The sequence below is a fragment of the Apus apus genome, chromosome 23, assembly GCF_020740795.1.
Source record: "Apus apus isolate bApuApu2 chromosome 23, bApuApu2.pri.cur, whole genome shotgun sequence".
NCBI classification, from domain to species: domain Eukaryota; kingdom Metazoa; phylum Chordata; class Aves; order Apodiformes; family Apodidae; genus Apus; species Apus apus.
The window spans coordinates 2369442-2396764 of NC_067304.1; the positions used below are offsets into that span (position 1 = coordinate 2369442).

Sequence of the window (27323 nt, forward strand, 5' to 3'; positions counted from 1 at the left end):
TTAGTTTTATATATATATATATATAAATATTTATATTTATAGGTACAGACAGTGAGACTGTGGCTTTCAGCTTGCTGATTTCTTTGCTTTGGATCCCAATACTTTAAAAAAAAAAAAATGTACTTTCAGGAAACAACTTAAAAGTTCTGGCACAATAGTCCAGAGTTGTCTCTTTGCAGAACATTTTTTACACTTGATATCACAAGAAACCCCCTGTCCCAAACTCTCCTTCTCTGAAACCAGAAGGTCAGAACAAAGAAAAAGGGGCACGTTTCTATGCTGTCTGTTTTATCCTCTCCTTCTCCAGGTCTCCAGGCATTTCACAAGGAGCTGCAGCACAAAAGAAGGATGCTGGGATTTCCTGGCACTGCCTGAGGTACTCAGTAGCACAGTTCCCTGATGGTTTCACTGCCCCAGTGCTGCCCCACAAAAAGTAATGACAAAAACAAGCAGCTCTACATGCAGCTACAGCTACAACATGCAGAACACCCCAGCTTTTCAGGAACAAAATACACAGAGGTGTGGCTGGCAGGGATCTTCCCCAGCCTCTGTCTCCTGGGAGCTAATGCTGGGAAACCTCAAAATGAGAGGCAGGGAAGAGGGAAAAACACAAGAATATCCAAATCCAGGGGTAGAGGCTGTTGCCTTGGAAGTTATTTCCTGATTACATCAAGTTCATGCCTGGCTATCTGGGAGCCTTCCCCCTGAAGAGCAGTGGGTCAGAGATTTCCACTCCAGACTTCCTTTCCCCTCTCTCCCCATTCAATTTAAGGCACAAACATATTTACAGTTTCAAACAAAACCTTTTCACTTTCCAAGAACCAGACACGAGAAGCCCTGAAGGTTCTGCTGAGCCAGGAAGCTCTGGATGTAGATCAGCCACCTGGCACTGAGCGAGGACATCCCTCCACCCCACCTTCAGTCCTGAAGAAAAAACAGAGGACTCTCCAGCCTAGAAACCAACCTTCCACTCTTTTGAGGTTACTTAATTATAGAATTGATCAATGGCAACGATTGTAACCCAACTTTAAAAGGTCAATTTCACACCCCCCCCCTTCCCCATTTGCCCCAGCAGTGCAAAGTGGTTGAGCACTGGAAGGACTCAGGAGGGGTCAGAGCAGGTCCTCAGCAGCTTGTCCCAGGCTGAGCACAGAACACAAGAGCATGCAGAGCATGGTCACACAGACTCAGGTTTCCTCCCTCCCCCCCCTCCCTCCCCAACTCAACACACACAAAACCCCTCCACCAAGGAGAATATGGTTGTGACGAGGCACTTGAACGATAATTGGAGAGTCCCCAGGAAAAGGCCTTCCCCTCACAGTGAAGTGGGACAAGCAGAAGAGCAGTTCCTCAGGACTCCATCTCCTCTTGGTCAAGCGGGGGTGGCACAAAGCTGATGACTTCATCATAAGTCAGGCCTAGTGGGAGAAGGGTGAGAGGAACTGAACAGGCAGGACTAGAGACATCCCTCATGCAAGAAAAGCCACAGCAACTTGCAAGGTTCTAACACTATTTTACATTAAAAAACATTTTACATTAAAAAACAGCAGGAGGAGAATGGTTCCACCATTCTCAGAGACAAACAGACACAATAAAAGATACTTCTAGTCTTGAGATGTGACTTAAGTTTGAAAACAAAGACATGAGCAACCATGTCAATGACATGTTTGTATGCTCATGGTAATAATTAGTTACCAGGGATTATGTTAGTTATATCACAGAGTCATTCTGGTTGGAAAAGACCTTTAAGACCATCCAGTCCAACCCTTAACCCAACTCTATATAAAGTCCACCAGTAGACCCTTCCCTCAGCACCACATCTACATGGCTTTGAAACACCTCCAGGGATGGGGGTTCAAGCCCCTCCCTGGGCAGCCTCAGTGTTCAGTAACACTTTTACTAAAATAAGTTTCTTCTAATCTCCAATCTAAACCTCCCCTGGTGCAACTTGAGGCCATTTCCTCTTGTCCTGTTGTGTGTCAGTAGGGAGAAGAGGCCACGTGACAGATTCACCCATTACAAGGGCCTCAGAGTGAACAGGATGCCCACGTTTTTATCAGATCCTTCTGGGCCTCTTTGCCACAGCTCAGCTGAACTGCAGCTTAAGGAGGGGTCCCCATGGGAAGCAGGTTGGCTCCCTCCACTCCCCCACACTCACTTTTCCATTCCTCAATTTCAAGTTCTCTGCTTTCAAAGGACTGGTCATAGGGATCTGCCACTGGTTCATCATCCGGGTCGTGATACTGAGCGAAGTAGGCATGAGCCAGTGCTTCTGCTGCCGTGATTCTCTTGTCTGTGTCCAGCACCAACATCTTCTCTAGCAAGTCCACAGCTGCAAAAGCACCAACACAGAAAAGGAAGGATTGTACAGTGAGCTGGGGGACACTGCATTCCAAAATGCCAGCTCAGAACAGCCCAATGGCTATGAGGAACCTGGAGCTTCTCAGGGCCCACCTGTCACCCGCAACTTCTTCCTCTTACACCCTCAGCCCAAACGTACTTTGTAAACTCTGAAAATGGCACAGAGCTCTGAGCTCCTGCTGCAGCCAAAAGAGCTTTGGGCAAAGCCTTGGTGTCCCAGGACACTAACTCCAGCCTCCAGAAGAGCACCCCACTCACCAACAAGCCTTACCTAGAGGGTTGGCACCAATAAACACATTTTCAAAGTTCATTTTCGGCATGTAAGACAAAGACTGAATGTAGTTCCTTGCCTGTGGAAACAAACACTTTGTTGAAGTACAGGACAACACAGCCACCCAGACAGAGTACATTTCAATCAACCTGAAGCTATTCTGGTTTCTCTCTCTCTGCTTTGCCTTCACTTTTTCTGCTACTTCCTAAGCCCACCAGCACTGTCCCTTCCCAACTAAAGGCCACTGCAGAGAGCAGAGGAAAAGCTGATGTTGTTTGGGGTACATGCAAGACTGAGAAGCAAAGGGGTGCAGTGAGAGCTGCTGCCCCGGGGGGGCTGCGTGCAGGGCTGTCAGTGAGCCACACAACATGGCACACAAAGCAAGACCAACTCACATCCAGGCTCTCCTGAGTCTCAAGACTCTGTGGCTGAGGATGCACAGTCCAAACCTCAGGTCTTCACCCGGTACCAACTGATCTCGCTGAAGAGCAGGGAATTAATCACCCACCCCATGCCACATGCAAGTGGATTCTGAGAGCAGCAGCAAACACTGCAAGTGAAGACCTGCCCTGCAAACCCCCCTCATCTGCTCAGGTCTCACCTCGTGGCTGGGCATCCTGTTAATGAGATATGCAGGGGGTGTTCCCGTCAGACGCATGATCTGCTGAAGCTGGTTAATATCTTAAGTGCCTCGTCAAGGGCTTTGTTAAAAACAGGGCAAAAACCATTTTCAACAGACAACAGCTGCACACAAAGCATCTCTTCTGCAAACCACAAGGCAAAAGCCAGACAGGCAGGGCTCACTAACATCTTCAAATACTTGTGAAAAGGTCAGAAATTGCACTTGTGAACATTTAAAAGAAGAGAATTACTGCTCAGTTGGTAACAGGGTCAGCTCAGAGTGTTTCTGTAACATCACAGCACTTTGTGTTCACATTTCCCAACAGTTTTAAGCCACCTGAGTAGACATTTCCTTTGGCTGAAGCTGTTCCTCAAAAATTCTTTCCTAGGCTGCTACAGCTACATAAAGCCTCAGGAAAATGAAAAAAGAAAATAAAATGAAAACAGAAACAACAACAAAAAAATGTCTCCTCTGCACTGGTTTCCAGCTTGTTTTCTGGCTGCATGGAAAGTACTTCAGTTCCTTGTGGTGCAAAGTGAAACTGGCTCACAAGTGACACCTCCTTCTAAACAGCTTTGAATGCACTTTGCTGTGTGGGCGAGGTGACAGGAGGCAATAAATGCAAAATTAGCCAAACATGAGCATTGCATAAGACAGAGTTTGCTGGTGTCAGGGAACAGACAGAGAAAGTGAGAGCAAGTCAAGTAATGCAGCAGAAGATCAGTGACAGTGACATACTCAAGGCCCTCAGACACTGAATAGTTTTGTTGTCTCCACACCATGGAGGAAATGAGAAGCAGTTCTTGACTGCTTTTATTTTTTTCAACAGCCTCTTGATTTGGACCTGGCTAAGAGCAATTATACTTTCTACTGTGCCATGTTAAAAAAAAAAGATCCACTTCAATCCTACGTGTGCAAACTAATCTTTTGCTTAACCCAGTCAAGCTTTAAGCTTCTCTCTCACTAATCCTTGTACTTCAAATACCAGACTCCTCTTGAGGTCAGTTCCCAGGGCACCCAAAGCAACCTCTGTTATTCAGTTCCAACCTTTCTGAGGGCAGCACATCTCAGGGCTGTTTAACTTGGTGTCCATTCAGCAAACTGATTCCAACTTGCACGGCTTGTCCACCTTCCCCCCCCGTGTAACTCAGGGCCAACCTCCCAGTTTGCTTTTACAGTCAGTGTGACATGGACAGGAACATAAGCTGCAGGACAGGATCATCTTATCACCACTCTCTGCCACCCTGATCCTCTCTTAGGTGTCAGAGACAACAGGGTGACTTGCAGTGCACTGTTAGTGACCTCTACACAAGCTCAGTGCTCACTAAGCAGGAGCTTGTTACTCCTGGCACCTCTTGCTCCAACTCTTGTGCACTTCAGCTTCAAAAACAGATCCAATTAAATGCCATTTGATCCTATCTTTGCAGAAGCCCACAACTCAAGATTAGAACAATCCACAAATTGGGCTGAAAATAGAGGTCACCCTTGAAAAAGGAGACTGCAGAAAGCTTATTTTTTTTGGGAGGGGGAAGACTGAGGTTGGACATGAGGAGGAAATTCTTTGGTGTGAGGGTGGGGAGACCCTGGCCCAGGTTGCCCAGGGAAGCTGTGGCTGCCCCATCCCTGGCAGTGTTGAAGGGCAGGTTGGATGGGGCTTGGAGCAGCCTGGGCTGGTGGGAGGTGTCCCTGCCATGCAGGAGGTTGAAACTAGATGATCTTGAAGGTCCTTTGCAGCCCAAACCATCCAATGATTCTATGATTTTGCTATTATCTTGATAAAAGGGCCCAATCCAGCAAGACCCTTTCTACACACAGGACCACATACTGAGTGCCCCGGAAACAGCTGCCACATAAAAACACCTAGAAGGCATTTTGGATTTTATGCCACCAAAGCAGAGATGCTGGCAGCAGGGTTTCAGAAATTAATCACACAACAGAAGGGACTGTGTGTGTTTAGAGGACAACACACATTGCTTCTGATAAGAACCTTGGGTAGACAATCTGGAGAGATAATAGTAGAGATGAGCCTCAAGCTCTTAGCTGTAAAAAATCCTTCCCCAGCAGCATCTGATCACACAATGTATCACCAAGTATAAACTCACAAGCTGAAAGAAAAGTCACAAAGTGGGAAAATGAGAATATGGAAGGAAGAAATCATTCCACAGGCAGAGGTAAGAGGAATAAAGACCAGATACACAGAACTCAAAGCCATCCAAGAGCAAAGAATGACAAAGGAAGAACAGAAAATCAAGCCCAACACGTACTATGGGAGGGCAATACACAAACTGGGGACTTTTGAAAGGGCAGATATTACAATCAAAGTGTAAACTCACAGACTCTGAGGAGATTTTCTTCAAAAGCTCAGGCCCTGGGGTTCCAACGAGTCTCAAAATGAGCTTCAACTGATCAATATCTAATGATGGACCAATAAAGGAAAATGCTGGGACAAATCAAAATGAAAAGTGCAACACATCAGTCTATTAACGTGGAAAGTTGACACCTGCCAAGGCCTCCCCTGAAGAGCTATTTTAAGCAAACTGGATTAATTCCTCTCATTTACAATTGAGTAAGTTCTTACCACACAGCTCTGGCTGCAAGTTGAACAACCTGGCTGCAATCACACTGCATGCACTGACTGGGTCACTGCACCCTGCCCAAGGCAGGAGCAGAAGTCAAGGCTGAGGATCAGTTCCCATGCTCCTTGCACCCTTCCAGGCCCCACACCAAAGGAGAAGCAATCAGCAGGATTAGGTCGTGTTAGTGACAGATGAGGTAAAGCAGAAGGCTGAAGTGTAGGTGCTGATGTTAAAAAATTCCAGGGCCTTTTGTGAACAAGGTAATTTGGCCTCTTCTAAAACTTAGAAAGTAAGAAAATGAGTGGATCCTGCTTGTGACCTCCAGGCTCCCTCCACCTGAACATGGGGGCAGGTTTCCCAGGCCTGGAGCAGCCCACAGAGGGGATGGATCCCACCAGCTCCCTGGGATGAGCAGGGCAGGGATCCAAAGCCCCTGGATCCTACAGACCCACTGGAGCAGCAGAGAAAAACAGAATTTGGGCTCAGGTTTAAAATCTCTTTGAAGAGAGCTCCTGGGACACAACAGTGCAGAGGGAAGGCCTGTTTCATCCAGAGCTTCCACTAGGCTGAGCTGTCCTCTTGAACCAGGCAGACAAATATTTGGCATAAGACAAGGGGAAATGTCTAGAAGTTACTCTTGGAGAGACTCTGATTAGATTCCAGAAGATAATTTTTCCCCATGAGAACAGTGAGATGTTGGAATAGTCTCCCAAGGGAAGTGGTGGATTCCCCCACATTGGACAGTCTGAAGTCTCAGCTGGACAGGGTGCTGAGCCCCCTCATATCAGCTAGAGCAGCACCTGGAAAGGTTGGACCAGATGATCCTTGAGGTCCCTTCCAACCTGGCTTTCCATGATTCTGTGATAAGTGACAAAATGTACACTTGGGGGCAAAAAAAATCCACTCAAGACACCTTTTAATGTCCAAAGCTCAAGATAGTGAGGAGACACAAGGTATCTTTTTAAAACTATTACCAGAATAATCTCCCTTCTTCTCTGAATTATCCTCCATGCTGCTCTTGAAAACCAACTGGTGATTTCAGACTGTGGAATGTTTGGATTTGCCCTGAAAATTGTATCAAACTGGTGACCATTCTCCTTTCAATAAAAGTAGCCTACTTCTTAGGCAATGTGTTTTCCAGGATCAATGCCTTCCTGATCTTTTAAGATACAGTTGCAATTCCTTGTTAGAATATCTTTTAATTTGACTACTATAAAGAGCTTCCAAAAAAATAGATCCTGTTTTTTAAAGCCTCAGAGCTCCCACTATCCTGGCAAGCTGCCCATGAAGGAAATCACCAATACTTTGCTAAAAGCTTTGCCTTTTGATGTAAACTTTGGTTTAAAGGTTCTACATATGGAATTAATTAAAAAGCCCTGGAACTGGTACTTTCTGAGAACAGCTGAACTGATTTCCCACCTCTCCAGTTGCTTGAATAATTCCCACCTACTTAAAGACTGGAAATCTAAGAATAAATCCAATGTACCTAGATGGGATTTAGCTTAGCTGCTGAATTGCCAACTCTTAATTGCTAATGATTCAAATGAAATCAGGATATCCACTGGTGTAGGAGATTTAGCAGAGGGTGCCACACTAACCACAGTTAGCTCAGTTAAACTGGCTTTTCTCCAGTGCCATTTAAAAACAGCCCTGACATCTTTTCACTCCTCCTTGTGCAAGGAAGAGTTGTGCAAATTTCAGGCTGCTAGCCCACCTCAGAAGTTGCAGGCCATACCTCAGGTTAAGTATTTCAATTCTTTTCAAGGCATTTCTAGTCACATGCACCAGCTGAGCCAACTATATTGCTGCCCAGTTTGCTGTCAGCTCTTTTCTCAGGGAAAAAATTGCTATTGGGAGATGCTGATTTAAAATGTTTCAGTGGTTTCTCAGATCAAGAGGAGCAAACACAGAATGTGTACCTGGCACTGCCTGAGGTGTCTAAACCCAACCCCTGCTGCAAGTCTGATCCAAGGGCTGGAGCAGCTCTGCTCTGGAGACAGGCTGGGAGAGTTGAGGTGTTCAGCCTGGAGAAGAGAAGGCTCCAGAGAGACCTTAGAGCACCTTCCAGTGCCTGAAGGGGCTCCAGGAAAGCTGGGGAGGGACTTGGGACAAGGGCAGGGAGGGATGGGATGAGGGGGATGGATGAAAAGTGGAAGAGGGAACTTGAGGTTGGACATGAGGAGGAAATTCTTTGCTGTGAGGGTGGTGAGAGCCTGGCCCAGGTTGCCCAGGGAAGCTGTGGCTGCCCCATCCCTGGCAGTGTTGAAGGGCAGGTTGGATGGGGCTTGGAGCAACCTGGGCTGGTGGGAGGTGTCCCTGCCCATGCAGGGGGTTGGGACTAGATGATCCTGAAGGTCCCTTCCAACCAAACTATTCCATGATTCTATGATCCAAAACCTGCTGAACTGCATCATCCCAGTAACTACAGGGCCTACCATGTCCCAGAGAAATGAGCTATAAGCAGTTAAAGACAGGAAAAACAGTAAATATGAAGCAAAAGCAAAAAAAACCAAACCATAAACAACCAAACCAGAAGCATGTGCATGGAGAAGGAAAGCACAGCATGCAAACCCCAAACACCATCACCAAGGTACCCTCAACTGATGTGATGAGTCTGAAAGAAATCTAAAAGAAATCAGAGAACAACCTGCCATCACCAGCAGGCACTGCAAGATTGTAAGAGCTCATCCAGGCAAAGCAGAGTTTAGAAGTTGTTTCAGCTGCCACCACAAGCAAGAAGAAGATGTATCAGAAGAATTACACATGGGTTAGTTACCATGGAAGCACCCTACTAGTGAATAAAAACAGGAATAAAAATATTCTTCAGAGTTTAAAGGGAAGACAGTCAATTTACAACATACAGCAAAAGAAAATGGGCTAAACTAGTACAAAACATTCAAGATATTTGTACTTTGTATCATTTTATGCAAGTCAAACTGTCAAACTGGAAGGCAACTTTTCTACTTCTTGGTATGAATCATTCACATTACAAGAGCTGTAGAAAAACCAACACAACAAGATACACATTTTAAACAGAAGCTGATCTTGGCATAAAGCAGATGGGATAATAACAAAAGGAGCACCTCTAGTTATGCCTCACAGTAAAATCTTGAAGGACTGAGCTCCACTACCTTCCTTTTTCATCTCTGACTAGTCCTTCCCCCCATCTTGCTCCCCTCCTCCACCTCCCAGCAAGGATTTGATTTTACCCATATTAGAAATACATCTTTCATCCAAGTATTTCCAAACAGAGACAACAAACAGGAACAATTCAACTTATATTCAGATTTAAGTTAAAAAGACTGTAATAATAATCCTGCAGAACTAAGCCCATAATAATCATAGGGTTTTTTTTTTCTTAAGAGTATCTACAATTCTTGCTTTAAGTCAACAACTGCCATGTTCAGCATCTCTACAAATTAGGTCCTTCAGAACTGAAAATTAAATTCAGCATTAGCTTATCAGGGACACAGTTATCACAGTATCAAAGATCATCACCTCATAATACAATTTTATTACTTACCAGATGAAATTAAGTGTAGAGCTTGCCTGTGCTGAAGCCCCTTGCAAGTAATAAATGCATCTCTGGGCTGTATAAAGATATATCTGATGGGCTGGAAATAACATCCCACCATTTCTGCTAAATCCTTGGTGAAAGGGACCAGTATTTCAAATAGAAGAAGCATCTGAACTGGGGGATGATGAGTCTGAGAAGGCATTACCTGTTCTGTCACTATCTAATTACCCATTCTGTCACTATCTAATTCAGCTTGGAAATATGAAGCTGGAGAGTTGAGAAAAATTAACATCTTGAGACTAAAAAAGCAAGAAATATGTCACATTTTCAGTTTCCAGGCTCCTGAACACACAGAAGACACTGTTGTGGTGCCTCCAGCTGCAAAGTGAATTCCCTAGAACTGCAGTGGGTTTGGAGAGATTCTGTCCTTGGCTACTGGAAGCAAGTTGAATATACCTTGATTTCAAATATATCTTGAATTCAGCTTGTTAGTATGAATGGCAAACTCAGTAAGTCAGCAACTGCACAGTGACACTGCAGGAAGAACACAGGCCTCAGCAAAGCTGGGAGCACCCAGAAATTATGAAGAGCCCAGGAGTACCAACAGAATCAACATTTGGAATATTTCTTAAGCTTTCTCAAAAAAAAAAAAAAAAAAAAGGGCATAAATACAGAGAGATTTTAAAGACAGGGAGAATCCAGAACCCAGCATTACCTTACATCTCCCTCCTCTCTTTAGATGTCAGCACCACTGGAGTGAAAGCTGCCATGCTGGTGCCTCTCTAGATCCTTGGATAAGTGTCACACACACAAAGATTCCCAACCACAAACCCTGCTCCCTTATAGCTCTAACCTCATGATCAAACAGCACATACATTCCTTACAGTGGGAAACCACACACACAACCTGTAAGAACTAGAGTACTACAAAGTTTTACCTACAATGGGAAAGGATTTGGCCTTATTTTTCTTAAAATGTAACCAAGTCAATAGAAAAAACAATTAATTCAAAAGCCATTTGTAAAAGAAATGGAGCATTTAAGGTAAAGAACAAGTATTTAGGTTGGACATGAGGAGGAAATTCTTTGCTGTGAGGGGGGTGAGACCCTGGCCCAGGTTGCCCAGGGAAGCTGTGGCTGCCCCATCCCTGGCAGTGTTGAAGGGCAGGTTGGATGGGGCTTGGAGCAGCCTGGGCTGGTGGGAGGTGTCCCTGCCCATGCAGGGGGGTTGGGACTATGATCTTGAAGGTCCCTTCCAACCCAAACCCTTCCATGATTCTGTAGAGTATCTCTAGGAATTATAAATTTAAAAATATAAATATAAATTAGTAAAGTATTTAACATGACAAACAATTTAGACCCTGAAAGTAAATCTGATTTTGTATTGCAGATATTACTTGTTATAATCTACAGCTAAAAATGTGGCTGGGGAAAAAAACCTGATTTGACAGGTTTGGAAGAGAACTGTTTTGTTTAATTCATAAAGAACACATTTCTTACTTATTGCAAATCCTATTAGCAAATATTTTATGTGCAAATATCAAGATTTAAAAAAAATCTGAACTGTTACTGAGGTTAAAAGCTGGCAGCAGCTTGGAAGATTTTGCTTTGTTTGAAGCAACAGTTCTTGATTTCTCATTGTTTCTTGACAGAAGCAAACAAAATCTGCCCAAACCCAATGACAGCTGCCAAATCAGACAGCAGAAATATGGCAACTTCTTTCCAGCTTCTAAGTCACCTTCATGTTAGTTCTGCTTCTGTCTCTGACCACAGAAAAATACACCAGAGATGACAAAATAGTAGAGTGTAACAAGGTCAACATATTTGGAGACAGATTATGAGATGGAGACAGGCAGAGAGGGGAAAAAAAGAGGGTAAAGTTAAAGCACATTGAAAAGGGAAATGAAACTGGAATAAAAGCCTTTCCCCCACCAAAGAGTTTTAGAATCTAAATGCTTTGCAGGAGTCACACAGAACACAGAAGTGCAGCACTTCCAACCCTAGTTTTCTTTTAATCAAATGCTAACATATGTGTAGATATCAATACTAATAAATTAATAGAAGTTATTAAAGTAAATGAACTGTGGGTGAAAGAATAAATATTGGCAAAAGGTGGGCAATGTCATTTTGCCTGGTAGATAATGTCCAATTTCTAGGCAACAAAGAATCTTGCCAATAGCAAATTACCTCTGTATGTTCTGTGGCTGCACAAAAGCTGTAAGAATTATATTTTGCCTCTGGTCTCAGGTTTAATTTCCTGGGGGGAAATCATGACCAGCTCTCACAAAGTGATCCTGATCAATTTGCCCAAGTGTCCTGCCCAGCCCACTATGGTGCAGCAACAGCACGATTTTAAAAAGATGTTATTCAAGGTTGGTTGGTTTCTCACATGGATACAGGCACAGGGTGACAAAAGGCTCACAATCTGTTGATGCTCAAGCATGGAAGTGGAACCTAAAGATTCTGGAGCAATTTGGAATGAGATCCTTGGCACTAAGGAATTTGCAAGCTCACTGGTCTCACAGCACCAGGACACAGCAGAGGCCAGAAGGGAGGCTTCACAAGTGCTAGAAACCTGAAGTGTGAGAGGATTCTTAGCAGACAGCCTAGTCCATGCAGTTATTTTCTACAAAGACTAATAAATTCAAATAAAATTAAAGGAAAGTAACTCCCAGAAACAAACAACATTCCAGGGATACTAATAGACAATCAAAAGGAATAGATTTGCCTTCTTGCACACTACGATTGTTTCAATGTGCAGCAAAATCAAGAACTCACCTCATTGTTCTGTGAGTAAAAGAAGCCATTAATTTAGAAACAAACAAAAAACCCAACAGCAAAACAAACCCAGAACTTCCTTTTCTTGTGAGATATGTGAAAGTGAAGATCTCTAACTTCCATTTCAGAAAAATCTATGACTTTTGAAAGGATACGGTCTGTACCAGGGAACAATGTTCTTCCAGTCAACAGTTCAGCCATAATGCAGCCCACTGACCAAATATCAACTGAACAAAATAAAATAAGAAACAAAACAATGTAATGCAGAAAAATAAAGTCTCAGCAGGATCTATCCAACAGGTTCAAACAACTTTATCCTTGTTAAAACCATCTAAGCTGCAAGCTCAGTGACACTGTTCAGTAACTGCTCAGTGACACTGTTCAGTAACTATATCATCCAAGGCTTTCCCAAATAACAGATTATTCCAGCAGGAAAATTTTCCTTGCAGAGCTTGACCACCAAAGAGCTGGGGAGGAATCTACACAATGCAAGAGGAAGAAACCTGTTCAAGACAATTCTGAGAAATAAATTTTCCCCAAACAATCACCAACTACACTATAGATACAAGGCAAGTCCATAGACATGCAAGAGGAAAAGAGAAAGGAAGAAAAAGGAGGGAGGGATGAAATCAGACTAGCACATTATCTTCTTGGATCCATATGCTCTCATGTGCAGAAACTATCCTTAGAATTTGCTTTTCCTCTCTGGGCCTGATCTGGAAATATTGTAGGGAAGCAGTGTGTGGCTGAGAAGATCCTGGAAACTGTGAGGAAAATATAACTGAAGAAATGGCTGAAGAGGAGAAGAAAGGAAGGGAGATTTATACACTTCTTAGGATTTTTTCACACCATAACTCCAAACATTTTCAGCACATTCCCAGCAGCTTCCTAGAAACACCCCTTTTCCTCAGCCAGATACATTCCATTCACTTGGTTTAAAAAACACTGTGCAATTCAAATTTACGTTTGAAGAAGCCCTGTGGATGCCACCACAATGGTTCCCCATGTCCACCTGGGAGGCTGTGGCTCACATACCAACCTGTGCCTTCCTTCTTTTAATCCCCCTCCCCTAATTACCAGGACTGCCAATTTAGGTGATCAAATGGAAAGGAGCAGGTACAAAAAGACAACCTTTTTGTTTTCCACAATTCAGGAATTGAAGAGGCAGGTGTTAGTCAATGCATTACCTGTTTGGTTGTAATGCATCCAGTTGAGCATGATCTCAGGAGCCCTGTACCACCGGGTGGCCACGTACCCCGTCATCTCATCGTCTGTGTGTCGGGCCAAGCCAAAATCCAGGATCTGCAGAGGAGAAAGAACATCCACCAACTACTGCAGGGGAACAGAGCAAACTCCTGAGAGCAAATAACTAAGCAGTTATTGGGCTGGGTGGGGGAAAGGTGGTGCAACTGCAAAAGCAGATGATGAAACTCAATTTCACAACCTGTTAAAAGGCACCAGCCTCGATCAGGGGAGGACTCAACAACCAGAATTACATCTGGGTATCATCTCTCTAAAACAACTAAACCCAAACTGAAGTCAGCTCCTCACATGTATGAAGATACATGAAAAACACATTAACAGATACAGGGAAAAAAAAACAACCCTTACAGCTGGGAAGGACATTATTACTTTGGACCACAAGAATATTCTCCTAAGGAATTATGTTGTCCTTTTAATTCCAAGGGACATCCACTCAAATCACAGTCAAACCACTCACAGCTTGTGATGACATTACCTTTAGCTCACAATCTTCATTTACAGCTAGGTTACTGGGCTTTAAATCCTAAAAAGTTGAACAATATCAGCATTAACAACAGTAGATATGTTGTTTCACAAGTATAAAGTAGATAGAAATGTACATGCAGATAGATACTAGATTCTAACTGTAAATATCAGCTCTCCATACTTGGGAAAATTATTTTACCCCACAGTCAGCTATTTATTTTGTGGCCCTCAGAGGTGCCACATATAAGCAAAAATGCATTAAGAATTGTTGCAACATCAGTGCTGGAGGTGTTTCTTTAGCAGAGAGCCTATTTCACAAAGATACAAGCCAAACACAGGCAGGAAAAGAAACCGTGGATCCTGACAACCACTTCCCATGTTTAACCTTTGGAATATTTAACTGAAATAATTATTGGAAAATTTCTTCTCGTTTCTCTAAGTGCTGCAGGGTCAGATTCTTGTGCCACACACTTTTGAAAGGCAGTGGTTCAGTACAGGAAGCAATCTCAGGAGAAATACTCACCCTGTGTATGATGTCAGCTGAATGGATGTACTGCAAGGCAAGGTGACAAATTTTATCTAACAGTCCAAGCAGCCTCCTTATTTCTTCCCTAGGCATTACAGCCCTACCCCATCCCATTCAATTCAGACACTGCAGCTTGTCTGCAGAAGGAACCGAGTGCCTGTCTGTGGGTTCCAATTCACTTTGTCTCTCCTTAGAAACACCCAGGAGCAGTCCCACCACCAGTGGAATGGCACACGTAAACAAAGCTGAAGATTCCTTGTCAGAGCAGATCTAAGGACAGCATACTTCAGAATTTTCCAGAATCAGGGATGTATAGAAATACATTCTAAAATGATGCCTAGCTTTCCTGATACAGAGTTCCACAGAGGGATGAAGGAAAGGGACAATAAATAATAAATTCTACAATACAATTGTTCCAGAAGGCCAACTATGCACTCATATGGTTCTCCAAGGACGGCACATTCACCAGGAACTTCCACCTCCCACTGCTGAGCTATGGACATTCAGGTAGGACAGGTGCAAGTACCTTCAGTCCTCGGAGGATCTGGTAGATGAGGAACTGCACATGGTCATCTGTGAGCTTCTGGCATTTCACAATGTTGTTCAGATCTGCTCCCATCAGGTGTGTCACCAAATATCTGTGAACAAAAGGAAACACAGCAGCTCTGAAGCAATCCCTTCCACAGGATTAGAATAAAAATCCCCTATGAAGCTCCAGTAGCAGGGCTGACTGTCCCAAACTGTTGAATGAAAAAGAGTTCACAACACTTCAAAACACTTTAGTGTGAGGGTGGTGAGACACTGGAACAGGTTGCCCAGGGAAGCTGTGGCTGCTCCATCCCTGGCAGTGTTGAAGGGCAGGTTGGATGGGGCTTGGAGCAGCCTGGGCTGGTGGGAGGTGTCCCTGCCCATGCAGGGGGTGGGACTGGATGATCTTGAAGGTCCCTTCTAACCCAAACCATTCCATGATTCTAAATAATGCAGCAGATGAGTAAGCCAATTCCTACAGTATCGGTCAAGTTCAGAACTGATTGAGAATAATGGCAGAGAAATTAAAGTGGCAAATATTTCTATAATAATCTGGGAGACGTAAAGAAGATCCAAAAGATGTTTTGTTGCAGCCTTCAGAGAAGTTACCTACACATCATTGAATTCTTCTAGTGACTTGGCAGGGGTGAACACATCCAACAAACCAATCACCTGGAAAGAAAACAGTAAAGTGAAAAAGCTGTGAAATACACTCATGATGTAATATGATACAATCCCTAAAATCCTTTGTGGAATAGAAACGACTCATCCCAGGTGATGTTTCATTTCCAGCTAAATGATTCATCCAAATATAGAAAAATAAGTATTTATATAAGATCAGAAACAAACATTCAATTATTGTGTAAAAAAATACAAAAAGAATTAAGGTTAAAAATATACATCTGTTTTTTTCACACCAACCATCCCCCTAAAGCATCAAACAGAAGCCATGACAACAGGGAGGTGTAAACACTGGTTTAAAATATTTCAAAAACCAGCTCAAATTTGTTCAGGAAATAAATGGGTAAGGAAAAAAAACCCAACAACAACACTAGACAAACTTGTTTGCTTTCTGCTCAATCCTTAGCTACACTGTTGACTACACACTAAAATCAGAGTCTCATTTGTTTCACTTGTACTGAGTAATGGCTAGAAAAATTCAAGGATCTCTCACAAAAGCAATGAATAATAATGACTACAGAGAAAAATCAGTCTGGAAACCAGTGCAATGCAACAAGGACCTAATTTTCACTAACATCTCCTCAGTCATTTGTATTTTCTCCCCAAAGAGCAGCTACTCCACCTGTCATTTTACAGCTCAGCTGTTCTAACAGTAGAGAATAAAAGGACATGCATGTGTTCCCTTGTGGAAAAGAAGACCTATACCTTATTATCCCATAATTACCTTCTAGGTCACCTACAGCATTAAAAAAACCCCATCTGGTTGATAAAGATTGTCCTAATTTTCATTGGAATGGACTTTTAAACCTTGTTTTTCTTCTCTTAATAGTAAATAATATCTTATTTTATTCATAGATGAGCTAAAAGGGACAGGTTTTCCTCATCCACTTCCAAAAAATTCTCTTCCAAATCAGCATCTCCCTCGTCTTGAAGACACAAGCCCCCTGCACTTTTCAGCAACCCCAGTAACAGTTCAAGTGTGTGAATAAAACCAAGAGCTGGATTCTTGTGTTCCCCCTCACATCATCCTTTTCATCCCATTGTTCACACTTGTCAAGGATCTCAAAGCCAATTGAGTTATCCCTAAGCACAAAATTAAAGACAAAACATTTGGGGAACTTAGACTGTGCTTCTGGAAAAGAGAGCAAGTGGCTATGAAGGAAAAGCCTCTGTCTAATCTATGTTATACATTATAGATTACATTTTATTGAGGAAACTTAAGAGATAGAACACTTTCCTGCCTCTCTCGATACACATCACAGCAACTCCATTTCTAGGCAGGAATCTTCAAACTGTAACACTCACACCCATCCTGTATAATAATAATTCTCTTGCTTACAATTCCTTTCTCTAGTGGACTCTTCCTTATCAGTTCTCACATAAAAATTCAACTTTATCCGCCCAGTTTAGCATGGAAAGACAAATACTGACTTTGCTATCTAGACTTCAGTGGTTTATGTATCATTCTTTCTTGCTGTGCTGTAAAGCACAGTAGCAAACCATCCACACCTTCCATCCAGTTTCACAACAACTTCCATCCAGTTACTCTGCAGCACGTCACTGATGTACCTCTGAGCAAGTGTGAACACCAGAAGAGTCAGAACCCAATCCCTAACAACCTTTTCCTTTCCCCTCCCAGCATTTTAGGATATCACAGATCTTATCAATTTCTTCTTATGACAACAAATCCAGTTGCTCTCCCATCTGCTCAGTGCTGGGCTTTGTGCAAGCTAACAAGACTTCCTGGAACCTGACACTGACAAGCCTGCCTGAACTGGCTCTAAACACCTCTGCATCTGCAGATTTTTAAACCACAACCTAGATAAACTCCCCACAGATCAACTGATAAGAAACATTTCTATATATATTATTCCTGTTGCCCCTTCTCTTCCTATAGCTACACAGGCTCTTTGCAACACTAATCCAAAGTACTAATGAATGTCAGACACACAAGTGTTATAGCATCAGTCACAATCTAATTATCACTGCTTAACCTTATTGGCTTAGAGGAAATGGAATTATATGCTGATTTTTTATTATTTTTTAAACAGATATTCAAAACTTTCCTGTTTGGAGAATATCTCAGCTACAAGAAAAGGTCTCCAGGGGATGGATATTAAGCAGGACCAAATGCCACTTCTACTCCTGAGACAAGGGAGTCATAGAGAGGCACAGAGGAAGAGTCATTGACAACACTCCATCTATGTGTCAGAATTTCCAGTTCTGTTTGCCACATTAAAAAACCCAGGATTTAGGGAATACTGGCTGGTGATGGCAGTGGTTAGGAGCCACAACACAACCATCATAGAAGTTCTCAAAAAAACCTCCCAGGAGAACCTTCCAATGAAATCAGGCTTCACCGGCTTTTTGTGCTGGATAAATAAAGGTCCTTGCTTTGCTCAGCTCAATTCCAAAGCAGCTTTTTTTCCTTCTGCTAAGTTGGAGCTTGCTTGGCCAAGAGAAATCCACACCCTCCTTTCTTCTTGACATTCTGACAGCTCCAAACAGGGCCGGTGATGAGACTTTATGCTCCAAACAGCACACACAATAAAGATGCTGGTGTGTTGATGCCACATCAAACTGGTCAGCCAGCTGCTTTCTACACCAAATAGAGGTTGTATCAAACCCCAGCTTAACACTACATTTGGACCATCCTATTTTGTGTCCCTGTTGATGACTGAAGTGGATGGTTGGTATGAAAAGCCATCTGATTTCCATTCCTATTTTTTCCTCCCTATTTTACCTACAGGAATCCAGCAAACATCCACTCCCCATCCTTCTGACACAGACAAGCCACAACCAAACAAATATGAAAAACCCTCCAGAAGACACTAAAAACAAACTTTGAGATTTTACTTTTTCAACAAATTCTTAACATAATGCCAACTACAGCAAATGAGCAGGAGAATATTAGTGACTTCACCTGCAGCCCCAATCCTTAAGGCAGCATGAACCTGCAAAGCAGTCATTTCCAGATTATTCTAGGAAATAGTAAGACTTCTTAATACCATGTGGGTTTTGTTTGAGGTTTAGTTTGTTTGGGTTTTTTTTTTATCTGCATGTTTTTCTACAATAATCCCTTGACTACTGCAAGCTTTGTATTTAGTACTGGATAAAACCTATGCAACAAAACCCTCAGATGCAACATGCTGGATGCTCAATGGATAGTCCAACTTTAGACCAACTTTTCAAACCATCTCCTTCAACTTACATTTTCATGTTTCATGTGTTTAAGAAGCCTCAGCTCCCTGTAGGTCCTCTTGGCATGGATGATAGACTGAAATGGTCGGGACAGCTTCTTTACAGCCACACGCAGCCCGGTTTTTGTGTCAAAGGCAGAACTGCAATTAAGAGTAATCAAATTATCAACATTCATTCTTCATTCAAACCTTCATATCCACGCTTAGCAACTCTAGACACTTAGTCACAGTCAACCCCACTTCTCCATGTCTGCAATGAAAAGAATTTCTAGACATCCTGGTCCACAACCCACCCAAAATCCCCACATATTGACACAACTGGTGGTTTCTACATAAAATGTTTACAATAAACATCTTGTTCACACAGTAAAGGGACATTTTGTAGGAAAAAAAGAGAAGTGTTTATGATTTTTCTGTCTAAAACGAGTTGTGCTCTTAAATGTAAATATGACAATTAAAGTCTGGAGAGGAAGAGTACTGGTTTTATCTGTATTCCTAAGCATATTTTCATCTACCACACCTCATCACAAAATGCTACACTCAAGACTTTGTATGGATTTACACCATTTTTTATGGTTTAAGTCCATACAAAAAAACAAGGCCTGTGCCTAATAGCATTAACTATGATGGTTGTTAATCACAACTGAAGCTGAAATCAAACCTCTTTAGTAAATCACACCTAATTCCAAACTCCTGTTAGACAAAAATCCATGTGGTAAGTGATATTTAGTGTCCCTTTAGCTTAGAAACTTTTACATAAAACCTGTACATAGAAATGCTTCTTCTTAGAACCCAGGAAGACTAACTCCATCCTAACTTCATATATTTACTTGGTATTTTGTACTATAATATCATTTTCTGAATTAAGCCCTATTACAACCTACTTATTTCTCATATTAAGAAGCAAAAGCCTGTTATTTTTGAAACTACTGAAAAAATCACACATAAAGAACTATGTTAAATTTCTGACACACTGCAAGAAGTCTTCCAGAGCTGACTGAGGATTTGTATTTGAGGAACTACAGAAATGTAGGTATTTAGCTGTGAACCAAATTACTCCTCTTTCTTCTCTCCTTTGATCTTCTTATCTAAAACAGCTCTGGTTTGCCAAAAAGGAAGGAGGATGAGAGAGAGGATGTGAAATCAAGGTTAACTTGATTCAAGATAACAAGCAAAGGGAAAGTATGAAATAGAGAAAGTCAGAGAAGGACAATATTTAATTCCCTGCTGCATTTTAATTCAGGGCAAATTCCTGCTTCCATTTAAATTTAAACTACAGCAAGCATGTACTAGTTGTTGACAAATACCAAGTGAAAAGGAAAGCTATACATTTATAAATGTAAAGTGTGAAACACTTAACTAACAGCAAGTTCAAAACCAATCACAAAAGTAGTCCTTGAACAAACCCACAATTGCATTTAGAACTTGTCTCCCACCTCCTGCCAAAGCAACCTGAAATAAATGTGGCTGCACTTTATTTTTCAAGCAACTAACTGGAATTAACTTGCAAAAAAGACTCCTTATCTCCACGTTGCTCAGTTTCCAAGGAACCTGCTACATGAGGTTTATGAGAAACAGAAAATAAAATCTAAGCTTGTTTCTATGAACAATGATCCTTGTCCCAGTGCCTGCAAGTGAATGGGAAAAACCCACAGTGCATGGTGGAAGAAGAGCCTCTCCTCTACAACTGGTACCTGTACACATAGAGTGGGAAGAACTCACTGGAAAAGCCATGAAAACACAGCTACACAGATCACAGGAGCACCAAACTGCCACAGCTGAGTGACTCAAGCCACACCACACAGCCTCAATTATGCCCATTATCAACCACTTCCACCCAGGAGTTCCTCTCTACACCTCCCTCAGCCTGGGCACACAAAAGAAGCCATCAAGCATTTGTTGTTTTAATCTTGATTTCAAATGATCTTCAGCAAGTCTTCACACACCACTAGAATATCAATATTTACACTGCAACACTTCAGGAAAACACATGATTTTTTTTTTTAAGCTTCACCTACACCATTTTGCACTATCCAAACAGACCTAATTCCAGCTGTAATTATATAACAATACTTTTGTGAGACTCAAGGTGTTTTCTAGGACTCAGAGCAAAAGATTAGTCATCATAATTCAACAGAAGCTGCTGGGAATTAGTCACAAATCCTCACCTGCTTTCAAACATTTTGGGTACAGAAGGCAGCAGATACCACCTTGAATATAAGGGGATCCCCTGCTTATCAACCACCTTCCCAGCCACACACTCAGATGTCTCTCCTCATTTGCACAAGATTCTTGTTTAGAGATTTCAGAGCCACCAGGCATAAGTTATTTCAGAGTCTGAAGGAAGTTAAATGTCACCTTTTTTTTTAAATGACATTTTTTGGGGCTGTGTCAAGTCATTGTTCCCCTGTAGCAGATCCACAACCTCCAAGGAGAGTTGCAGCCAGCCAAACTGAGAAACTCTTTACCAGCCCAATGACACTGTCCACAATCCCAAGAAAGAACATCATGTATTACTGCACATTTGCAATCTAAAGTTACTCTTGAAGCCAGAAGAACTCCAAGTCCAGTCATATTTGAGGCCTAAAGACTATTTCCCTGGAGATAAAGGCATGCTGAGTAATTTTTCTGCCAATACAGATAACTGCTTAATGGGTTTTCTGAGTACAGAACACAGAGCTACAGAACAGCTGTTGTGCTGGAGAACATTTTAAAGAACACTAAGCTGGCTTTCATCACAGACTCAAAACAGCTGCATTACACTGATCTTATTTCAGCTTAAAAAAGCCCAGTTTGGGAAAAAAATAAATTGCATGATTCAGTTTTCAATTTGTTTTAAAATAAGATCAGCACAAATGGAGAATTTATCACAGCTTCTCTGGTTTTTAACCTCTTCAGAGGTTATTGTTCTACTGCACCTGAACTGCATCCACCTCACCCTAAGTGAACTAGAATTCTGAGCTCACCTGAGTTGAATCCAGAGCATAATAGCTAGAATAAAACAATGATTTTTAGAGAACCTATGCACTGATTCAGCTTGCATCTTCTTAAGTTACATGCAAGGCAGCCTGAGGAACTAAGTACACACTGAATTACTTAAAGAGAACAATTTATTTCAGCATTAGATAACCAGCATATTAATTTTTGTGCAGACTACTTCTCCTGTGCAAATACCCAAATGACCAGAATTTCTTTGGTGGTGCCTTTTCAGTTAATTTATGTATCCCTAGTTAGACATAAACCTCAGAGTTTTTAGTACCTGACAGTTCATTAACACCAGCTACTTTACAGTTCAGTCTACACATGTATTTCAAGCAGTCAGCCTCCCAACACCCTATAAAAAGTTGTAAATCTTACTCTCCTCTGCTACGTTGGCTTCTGCTTTGAAGAAAGTTGCAATAAAAAAATCTCCCTGCAGGACAGATGTTCTCACACTAATTCCACTTCTTAATATACAAAGTTCCTGTGAAGTGTCAACTCTTTGCCTTGGCTTTCAGAGCTCTGCTTGTGGCTTTTTTTGTGCAACCCCCCCTGCTTGATCCCCTTCCTCATGTGTTCTGCTAATCCTACCTGTACAGCTGCTTCATCCCACTCAGTTTTATAGTTCTTCTCCTATCACTCCTCAAGTATCAACCACACCTCACTGGAGAAGCAGGCACCTGTCCCTCCAAGTGCATCCATACTTCAGAGGCACTTGTATGCTTTGATAAGGGTTTACTAAACCTGAAGACCCACACTGGTGAGAAAAAGTGGTATTTAGGGTTGTTAATTCATTTCCTCTGGAGCCTAATATCCTAGAATTTCTTAAATCCATAGTGTTTCTCTGTTAGTTTAAAAAGAAGGGAATTATCTCAGTATCTTCACAATACCCAGGAAATTCAGAGTCAGTGTTGGTGAAATGTGAAGAAATCACAGGTTTTGCAGGGGCTGTGTAACCTGACAGCCTATGGACAAGAAAAGCTAAAATATTCTTATGGAAAAGGAAGCCTTAGCTGTTCAATTCTTCTCAAAATTAAACTGGGCAATCCAGAAAGTTTGCAAAGCAATTAAACAAAAAAAACAAAAACAAAAAACAACCCCCAAACCCTCAAACCCTTCTTTTACAAAGGTATCAATGCAACACACAAACATCTGCAAAAAATACAACAATGAAGTAAGCTGCGAAGAGTACAGAGTCTGACTTCACAGAGTTTCAGAAACTGACGGCAAAGATGATCAAAACACCTCTTTGCTTGGCTTAGAGCTGGCTGAGCTAACAGTGCTGGCTGCTGAGACTTCTCTCCAGCACACACAAGAAATGAAGCAACCTGCCAGCTGAAGTGTGAGTCACCCATTGATCCCATCTCCATCCAGCCACTTCCCACTGCAAAATGCTGCATTACCCAGGCCCCTCTCCTCCTTCCATGGAATATTACAAGGCTGATACTTCCAGAACCCACTTTTTCTAGTGTGGACCTGCTTAGAAAATCCTTTTTGTGCAAAAGTCTGTGTTACGAGATTCTACAAAGCTGCTGCAAGAAGTGAAATAGCATTTCACACAACAGATGTCACAGCAATTGTTACACGACTTAGTAACCATCAATCTAAGGACACATATTGATGTTTCTTGAAGTTTTGGAATCAAATCCCTACTTGCAACTCCACATACTCCCCGTTTTAAAAAACAGATCCTGAAAATGACCCAAGCGGACTGCTTGAACCTACTTCTTCCAACACTGCACACAGCATTTCAGAAAACACTGGGATATCTGGTGAGCTTAGGCACATACCTGGGGTGCCTTGAGCTGCCTGCAGAAAATGCCCCTCTCTCCATCCACTGACTACAAAATCATGTCAGGTTCTTATGTTCGGGTGTTCCAAGTCACACTCACGTTAGACATCTAAAACAGCCAGCTCCATATTCTAAATTATTCATCTGCTGGCTTAACTATTTCTTTTTTATTAATCTTTTCCCTCCACTTCCTAGAAATGCCTCATTTTTAAAAACATCTTGACAACTAAATAAGCAACACAGCATTTGGTGATATTCTAATAGAAACATTATTTAACCATTCAGCTTAAGGGTGGCTAACCCTTGCAATTTACTATTCCAACACAGAGGTACTTCACATGCAAAGCCTCAAATGAAAGCAGGTAACACTTGCCAGGGGAGAAAAATGTCTAAAGAGACAGGGAATAGAACAAGTAATTGCAGGAATATCCTAAATTCAATGTGTCACCATTTGCAGCTCAATACAATTGCATAGGTGCAAGGGTTTTTTTGTTGCTTTTGCTTTCTTAATTCTGACACACCTTCCATACTCCTGGTCTTTCTGAATGGCATCTGTCCTGAAACATATTTCATAGAATCACAGAATCCTAGAACACCAGGTTGGAAGGGACCTCAAGGATCATCTGGTCCAACCTTTCCAGGTTCTGCTCTAATTGTTATGTGGTGGCTCAGCACCCTGTCCAGCTGAGACTTCAAACTGTCCAATGTGGGGGAATCCACCTCTTCCCTTGGGAAACTATTCCAATGTAGGATTGTTCTCATGGGGAAAATTTACCTCTTGTGTCCAATCGGAATCTCCCCAGGAGCAACTTGTGCCCATGACCCTTTGTCTTTTCCATGTGACTCCTTGTAAATAGGGAGTGTCCATCTTCTTTTGTAGCCACACTTTAATTTCTTTAAGTTCTTATTTTTTGCAGAACGTACAGAAAACCATTAATGTGGGCTGCAAAGTGGCTCGTGTGCCACATGTCTAAAATTGCTTCCAATACCAAATTGTTTCATCTGGACTGAAGAGAGTTGCACAATCTTTGAAAGCTTTGACACAGCAAAACAGGAAATTAATGATGCAAACTCTAGTTATTGGTTGTGAAAACAAACTTTGGAAGTGATACATGCACAATGGAGATGTGGAGAGGGGGGGAAATCAAGAGGAAAGTGCTAGACTGTGGAGGGCCAGCCTTAAAAATACAATGGACAAGGCACTGAGCAAATTAATTTCCTACTACATTTGGGGAGTTACGTAATTCTGTGGCACTTACAGGAATATTTATCAGCTACCACAGCAAGATCCTCCTTTCCCTAGAATTAAACCCTCCTCTTTTACAGAAACTCAAATACTTTGGTTATTCTTGCTAAGTAGAATCGACCAGCCTTTGTCTTTTCTGAAATATAAGTAACTGCATGCTTGAGGCACAGCAGTTTCAAGAAATGCATGTTATTTAAGCTAAACTATTAAAAAAATCTTAGTAAGTTGAAGAACAGCTGAGAACCTTGTTTATTTAAACCTGCAGCACATGCAGAGCAACTCCCCTGCTTTACTAGTAGAGTGAAGTATTCATTCCTCCTCAGGATATAACATAAAGATATTTGTGACAAATTTGCATGTTATGTTAATGAAAAAATATGCATGCTCAAATACAACAGCAGAGCAGATGTGTAATCGTTGTGCAGCCACATTTGAAAATTCTGCTCACACTTGGACAGCACCAAAGAGCAGAGAAGAAAAACCTGAATGTTTGTGTCGAAGACATTTCTTAATAAAAGGCCAAAGTCACCTATGAACACTTTTACACAGGCCTGCTAAAGTCTAGATGTAAAACTGATTCGAAAACCACCTTGTCTTTTAGTAAACAATGTATGCAGCCCAGCCAATTTGTGTTTCCTGATCACAGAATCATAGAATCACTTGGGCTGGAAAAGTCCTTTAAGATCAAATGATCTTTAAGATCCAACACACTTCAGCAGAGAAACTACAAATTAAGGAAGTATTGTATTTTGCACGTGTAACCTGTCATATGTTTTGCTCCTATCAAGTAAGCATTAAAAACTAAACTCTTATCTTCAAGCTTTCTGTGTTTCTCACACCAGGACTTTACTCCCCTGGGCAGCCCACACTGCAGCAATTCTGTCGTCCTGCAGCAATAAAACAAGTTTTCTATCTTGATCTACTATTACCAAGGAAATATGAGTACTTGCAAATGCACAGGGATGCAGAAACAGCCCTCCCAGCCTTCCATCTACCCTCCCTGCCTATCAACAGATTGCAGTTAAAAATGTAATTGCCTCAAATATCAGGTCCAGAAGGAAACTGGGAGAGGTGGAAAACCCTCGGCTCTGCAAGGCCAGCTACGGGGGACTTGCCAGCCTCCATCCCTCTCCACCCCCAGCTACAACTGCAAAAAGGCACGGTGAAATATGTCTATATGAGCTCACTCGAAGGGGGGGGGGGGGGAAGGGTTGGGACACGATTATCTTCCCCTGCAAAAATGTTTTAGTGCCACCTGCCATGTGGTGCAATCCCCGACGCATTCCAAAGCCAGGGCTGCGCTGCCCGGCGGTATCGCTCTTCAACCGGGAGGGGGGAAAAAAAAAAAAAGGCGTTTCTTGCAGGAAAAAGAGCTGGGGGGGAGAGGAACACCTCGGAGGACAAGCACGCCCCGCTCTCGTCGCTTCGCTCCTCATCCCTACAAACCGGGGCAGGTTTCCAGGCGAGAAGCGCGGGCAGGGTGGGCACCAACCTGGGGCGAACCCCCCCCCCCTGCACGCACACCAACCCCGTACCCTCCCGACACTCACCAGACGGAACCGTAGGCCCCGGAGCCAACCGGGGAGAGGTTCTGGTAACGTTCGGGTACCTCCCACACCGTCTTGTTCAGTTCCTGCCGATAAAACTTGGGCCGCTCCTGAGACATCTCGGCTCCGGAGCCTTCCCCGCCCGGCCCGGCGGGAGGGGGAGGCTCTGCCCGCGGCTGCAGCAGCACCGCGGCCGCCACCACCACCCTCCTCCTCCTCCTCCAGCAGCAGCGGCGGCTTCTTCCTTCCTCCTCTCCGCTCCCCGCCTCACTCCTCAGGCCGGCGGGCGGGGGCGGCCCCGCAGCACCAGCCCCGCCCGCCCCGCCCGCTCCCGCCGCCTTCCCCGCACCTCAGGGGGCGGCGAAACGGGGAGGGGGGCCCTGTCACCACCTCCCCTCCTCACACACAGACACACACAGACACAAACCCACCCCGCTTCTCTCTCCGTCCCTCCCCCGGACGGCGCGGGGCGGGATAGCGCGGGGAGGTGAGGCGAGGTGAAGAGGAGGCGAGGTGAAGAGGCGAGGGGCGGCTGCCGTGCGGCCAAGCAGCGGGCAGGGCGGGGTGTGTGTGTGTGTGTGGGGAGGTGACACTCCCGCCGCGGGTGGGACGGCCGGGTCCCGCTCCCGGGACGGGTCCCGCTCCGCCTCAGGCGGCCCCGCAAACCCTCCCGGCCCAACCGCCCGTCGCCATCGCTCTCGCGAGAGGCGCGGGCAGAGATGACCCAATATGGCACCAGCGCGGCGACCTCTCGCGAGAGCGGCGGGAGGCGGCGGGAGGCGGGATGAGGCTGAGGGAGCGGGCTGAGGGGAGCGAGGGGCTGAGGGGAGCGAGGGGCTGAGGGGAGCGAGGGGCTGAGGGGAGCGGGCTGAGGCTGAGGGGAGCGAGGGGCTGAGGGGAGCGGGCTGAGGGGAGCGGGGTGAGGCTGAGGGGAGCGAGGGGCTGAGGGGAGCGGGCTGAGGGGAGAGGGCTG

General features: G+C 43.4%; 1 protein-coding gene across 4 annotated transcripts; it reads right to left on the reverse strand.

Annotated features, from left to right (window-relative positions):
* Nucleotides 1–27033, reverse strand: MAPK14 (mitogen-activated protein kinase 14). Of its 4 annotated transcripts, none has more exons than XM_051639263.1 (12): nt 26354–27033; nt 18798–18927; nt 15519–15577; nt 14904–15015; nt 14375–14404; nt 13862–13909; nt 13311–13425; nt 12279–12350; nt 3234–3313; nt 2633–2711; nt 2159–2332; nt 1–1418 (listed from the first exon to the last, which is right to left on the reverse strand). In XM_051639263.1, exons 1-12 carry the CDS (start codon nt 26467–26469, stop codon nt 1351–1353), a joined length of 1083 nt encoding a protein of 360 aa, XP_051495223.1. In that variant the 5' UTR covers nt 26470–27033; the 3' UTR covers nt 1–1350. The 4 variants fall into 4 exon arrangements, with proteins under 4 accessions (XP_051495223.1, XP_051495222.1, XP_051495225.1 ...); XM_051639262.1 differs by lacking the exon at nt 3234–3313 and adding an exon at nt 5588–5667; XM_051639265.1 differs by lacking the exons at nt 3234–3313; nt 12279–12350 and adding an exon at nt 5588–5667.
* Between the last annotated feature and the right edge of the window lie 290 nt (nt 27034–27323).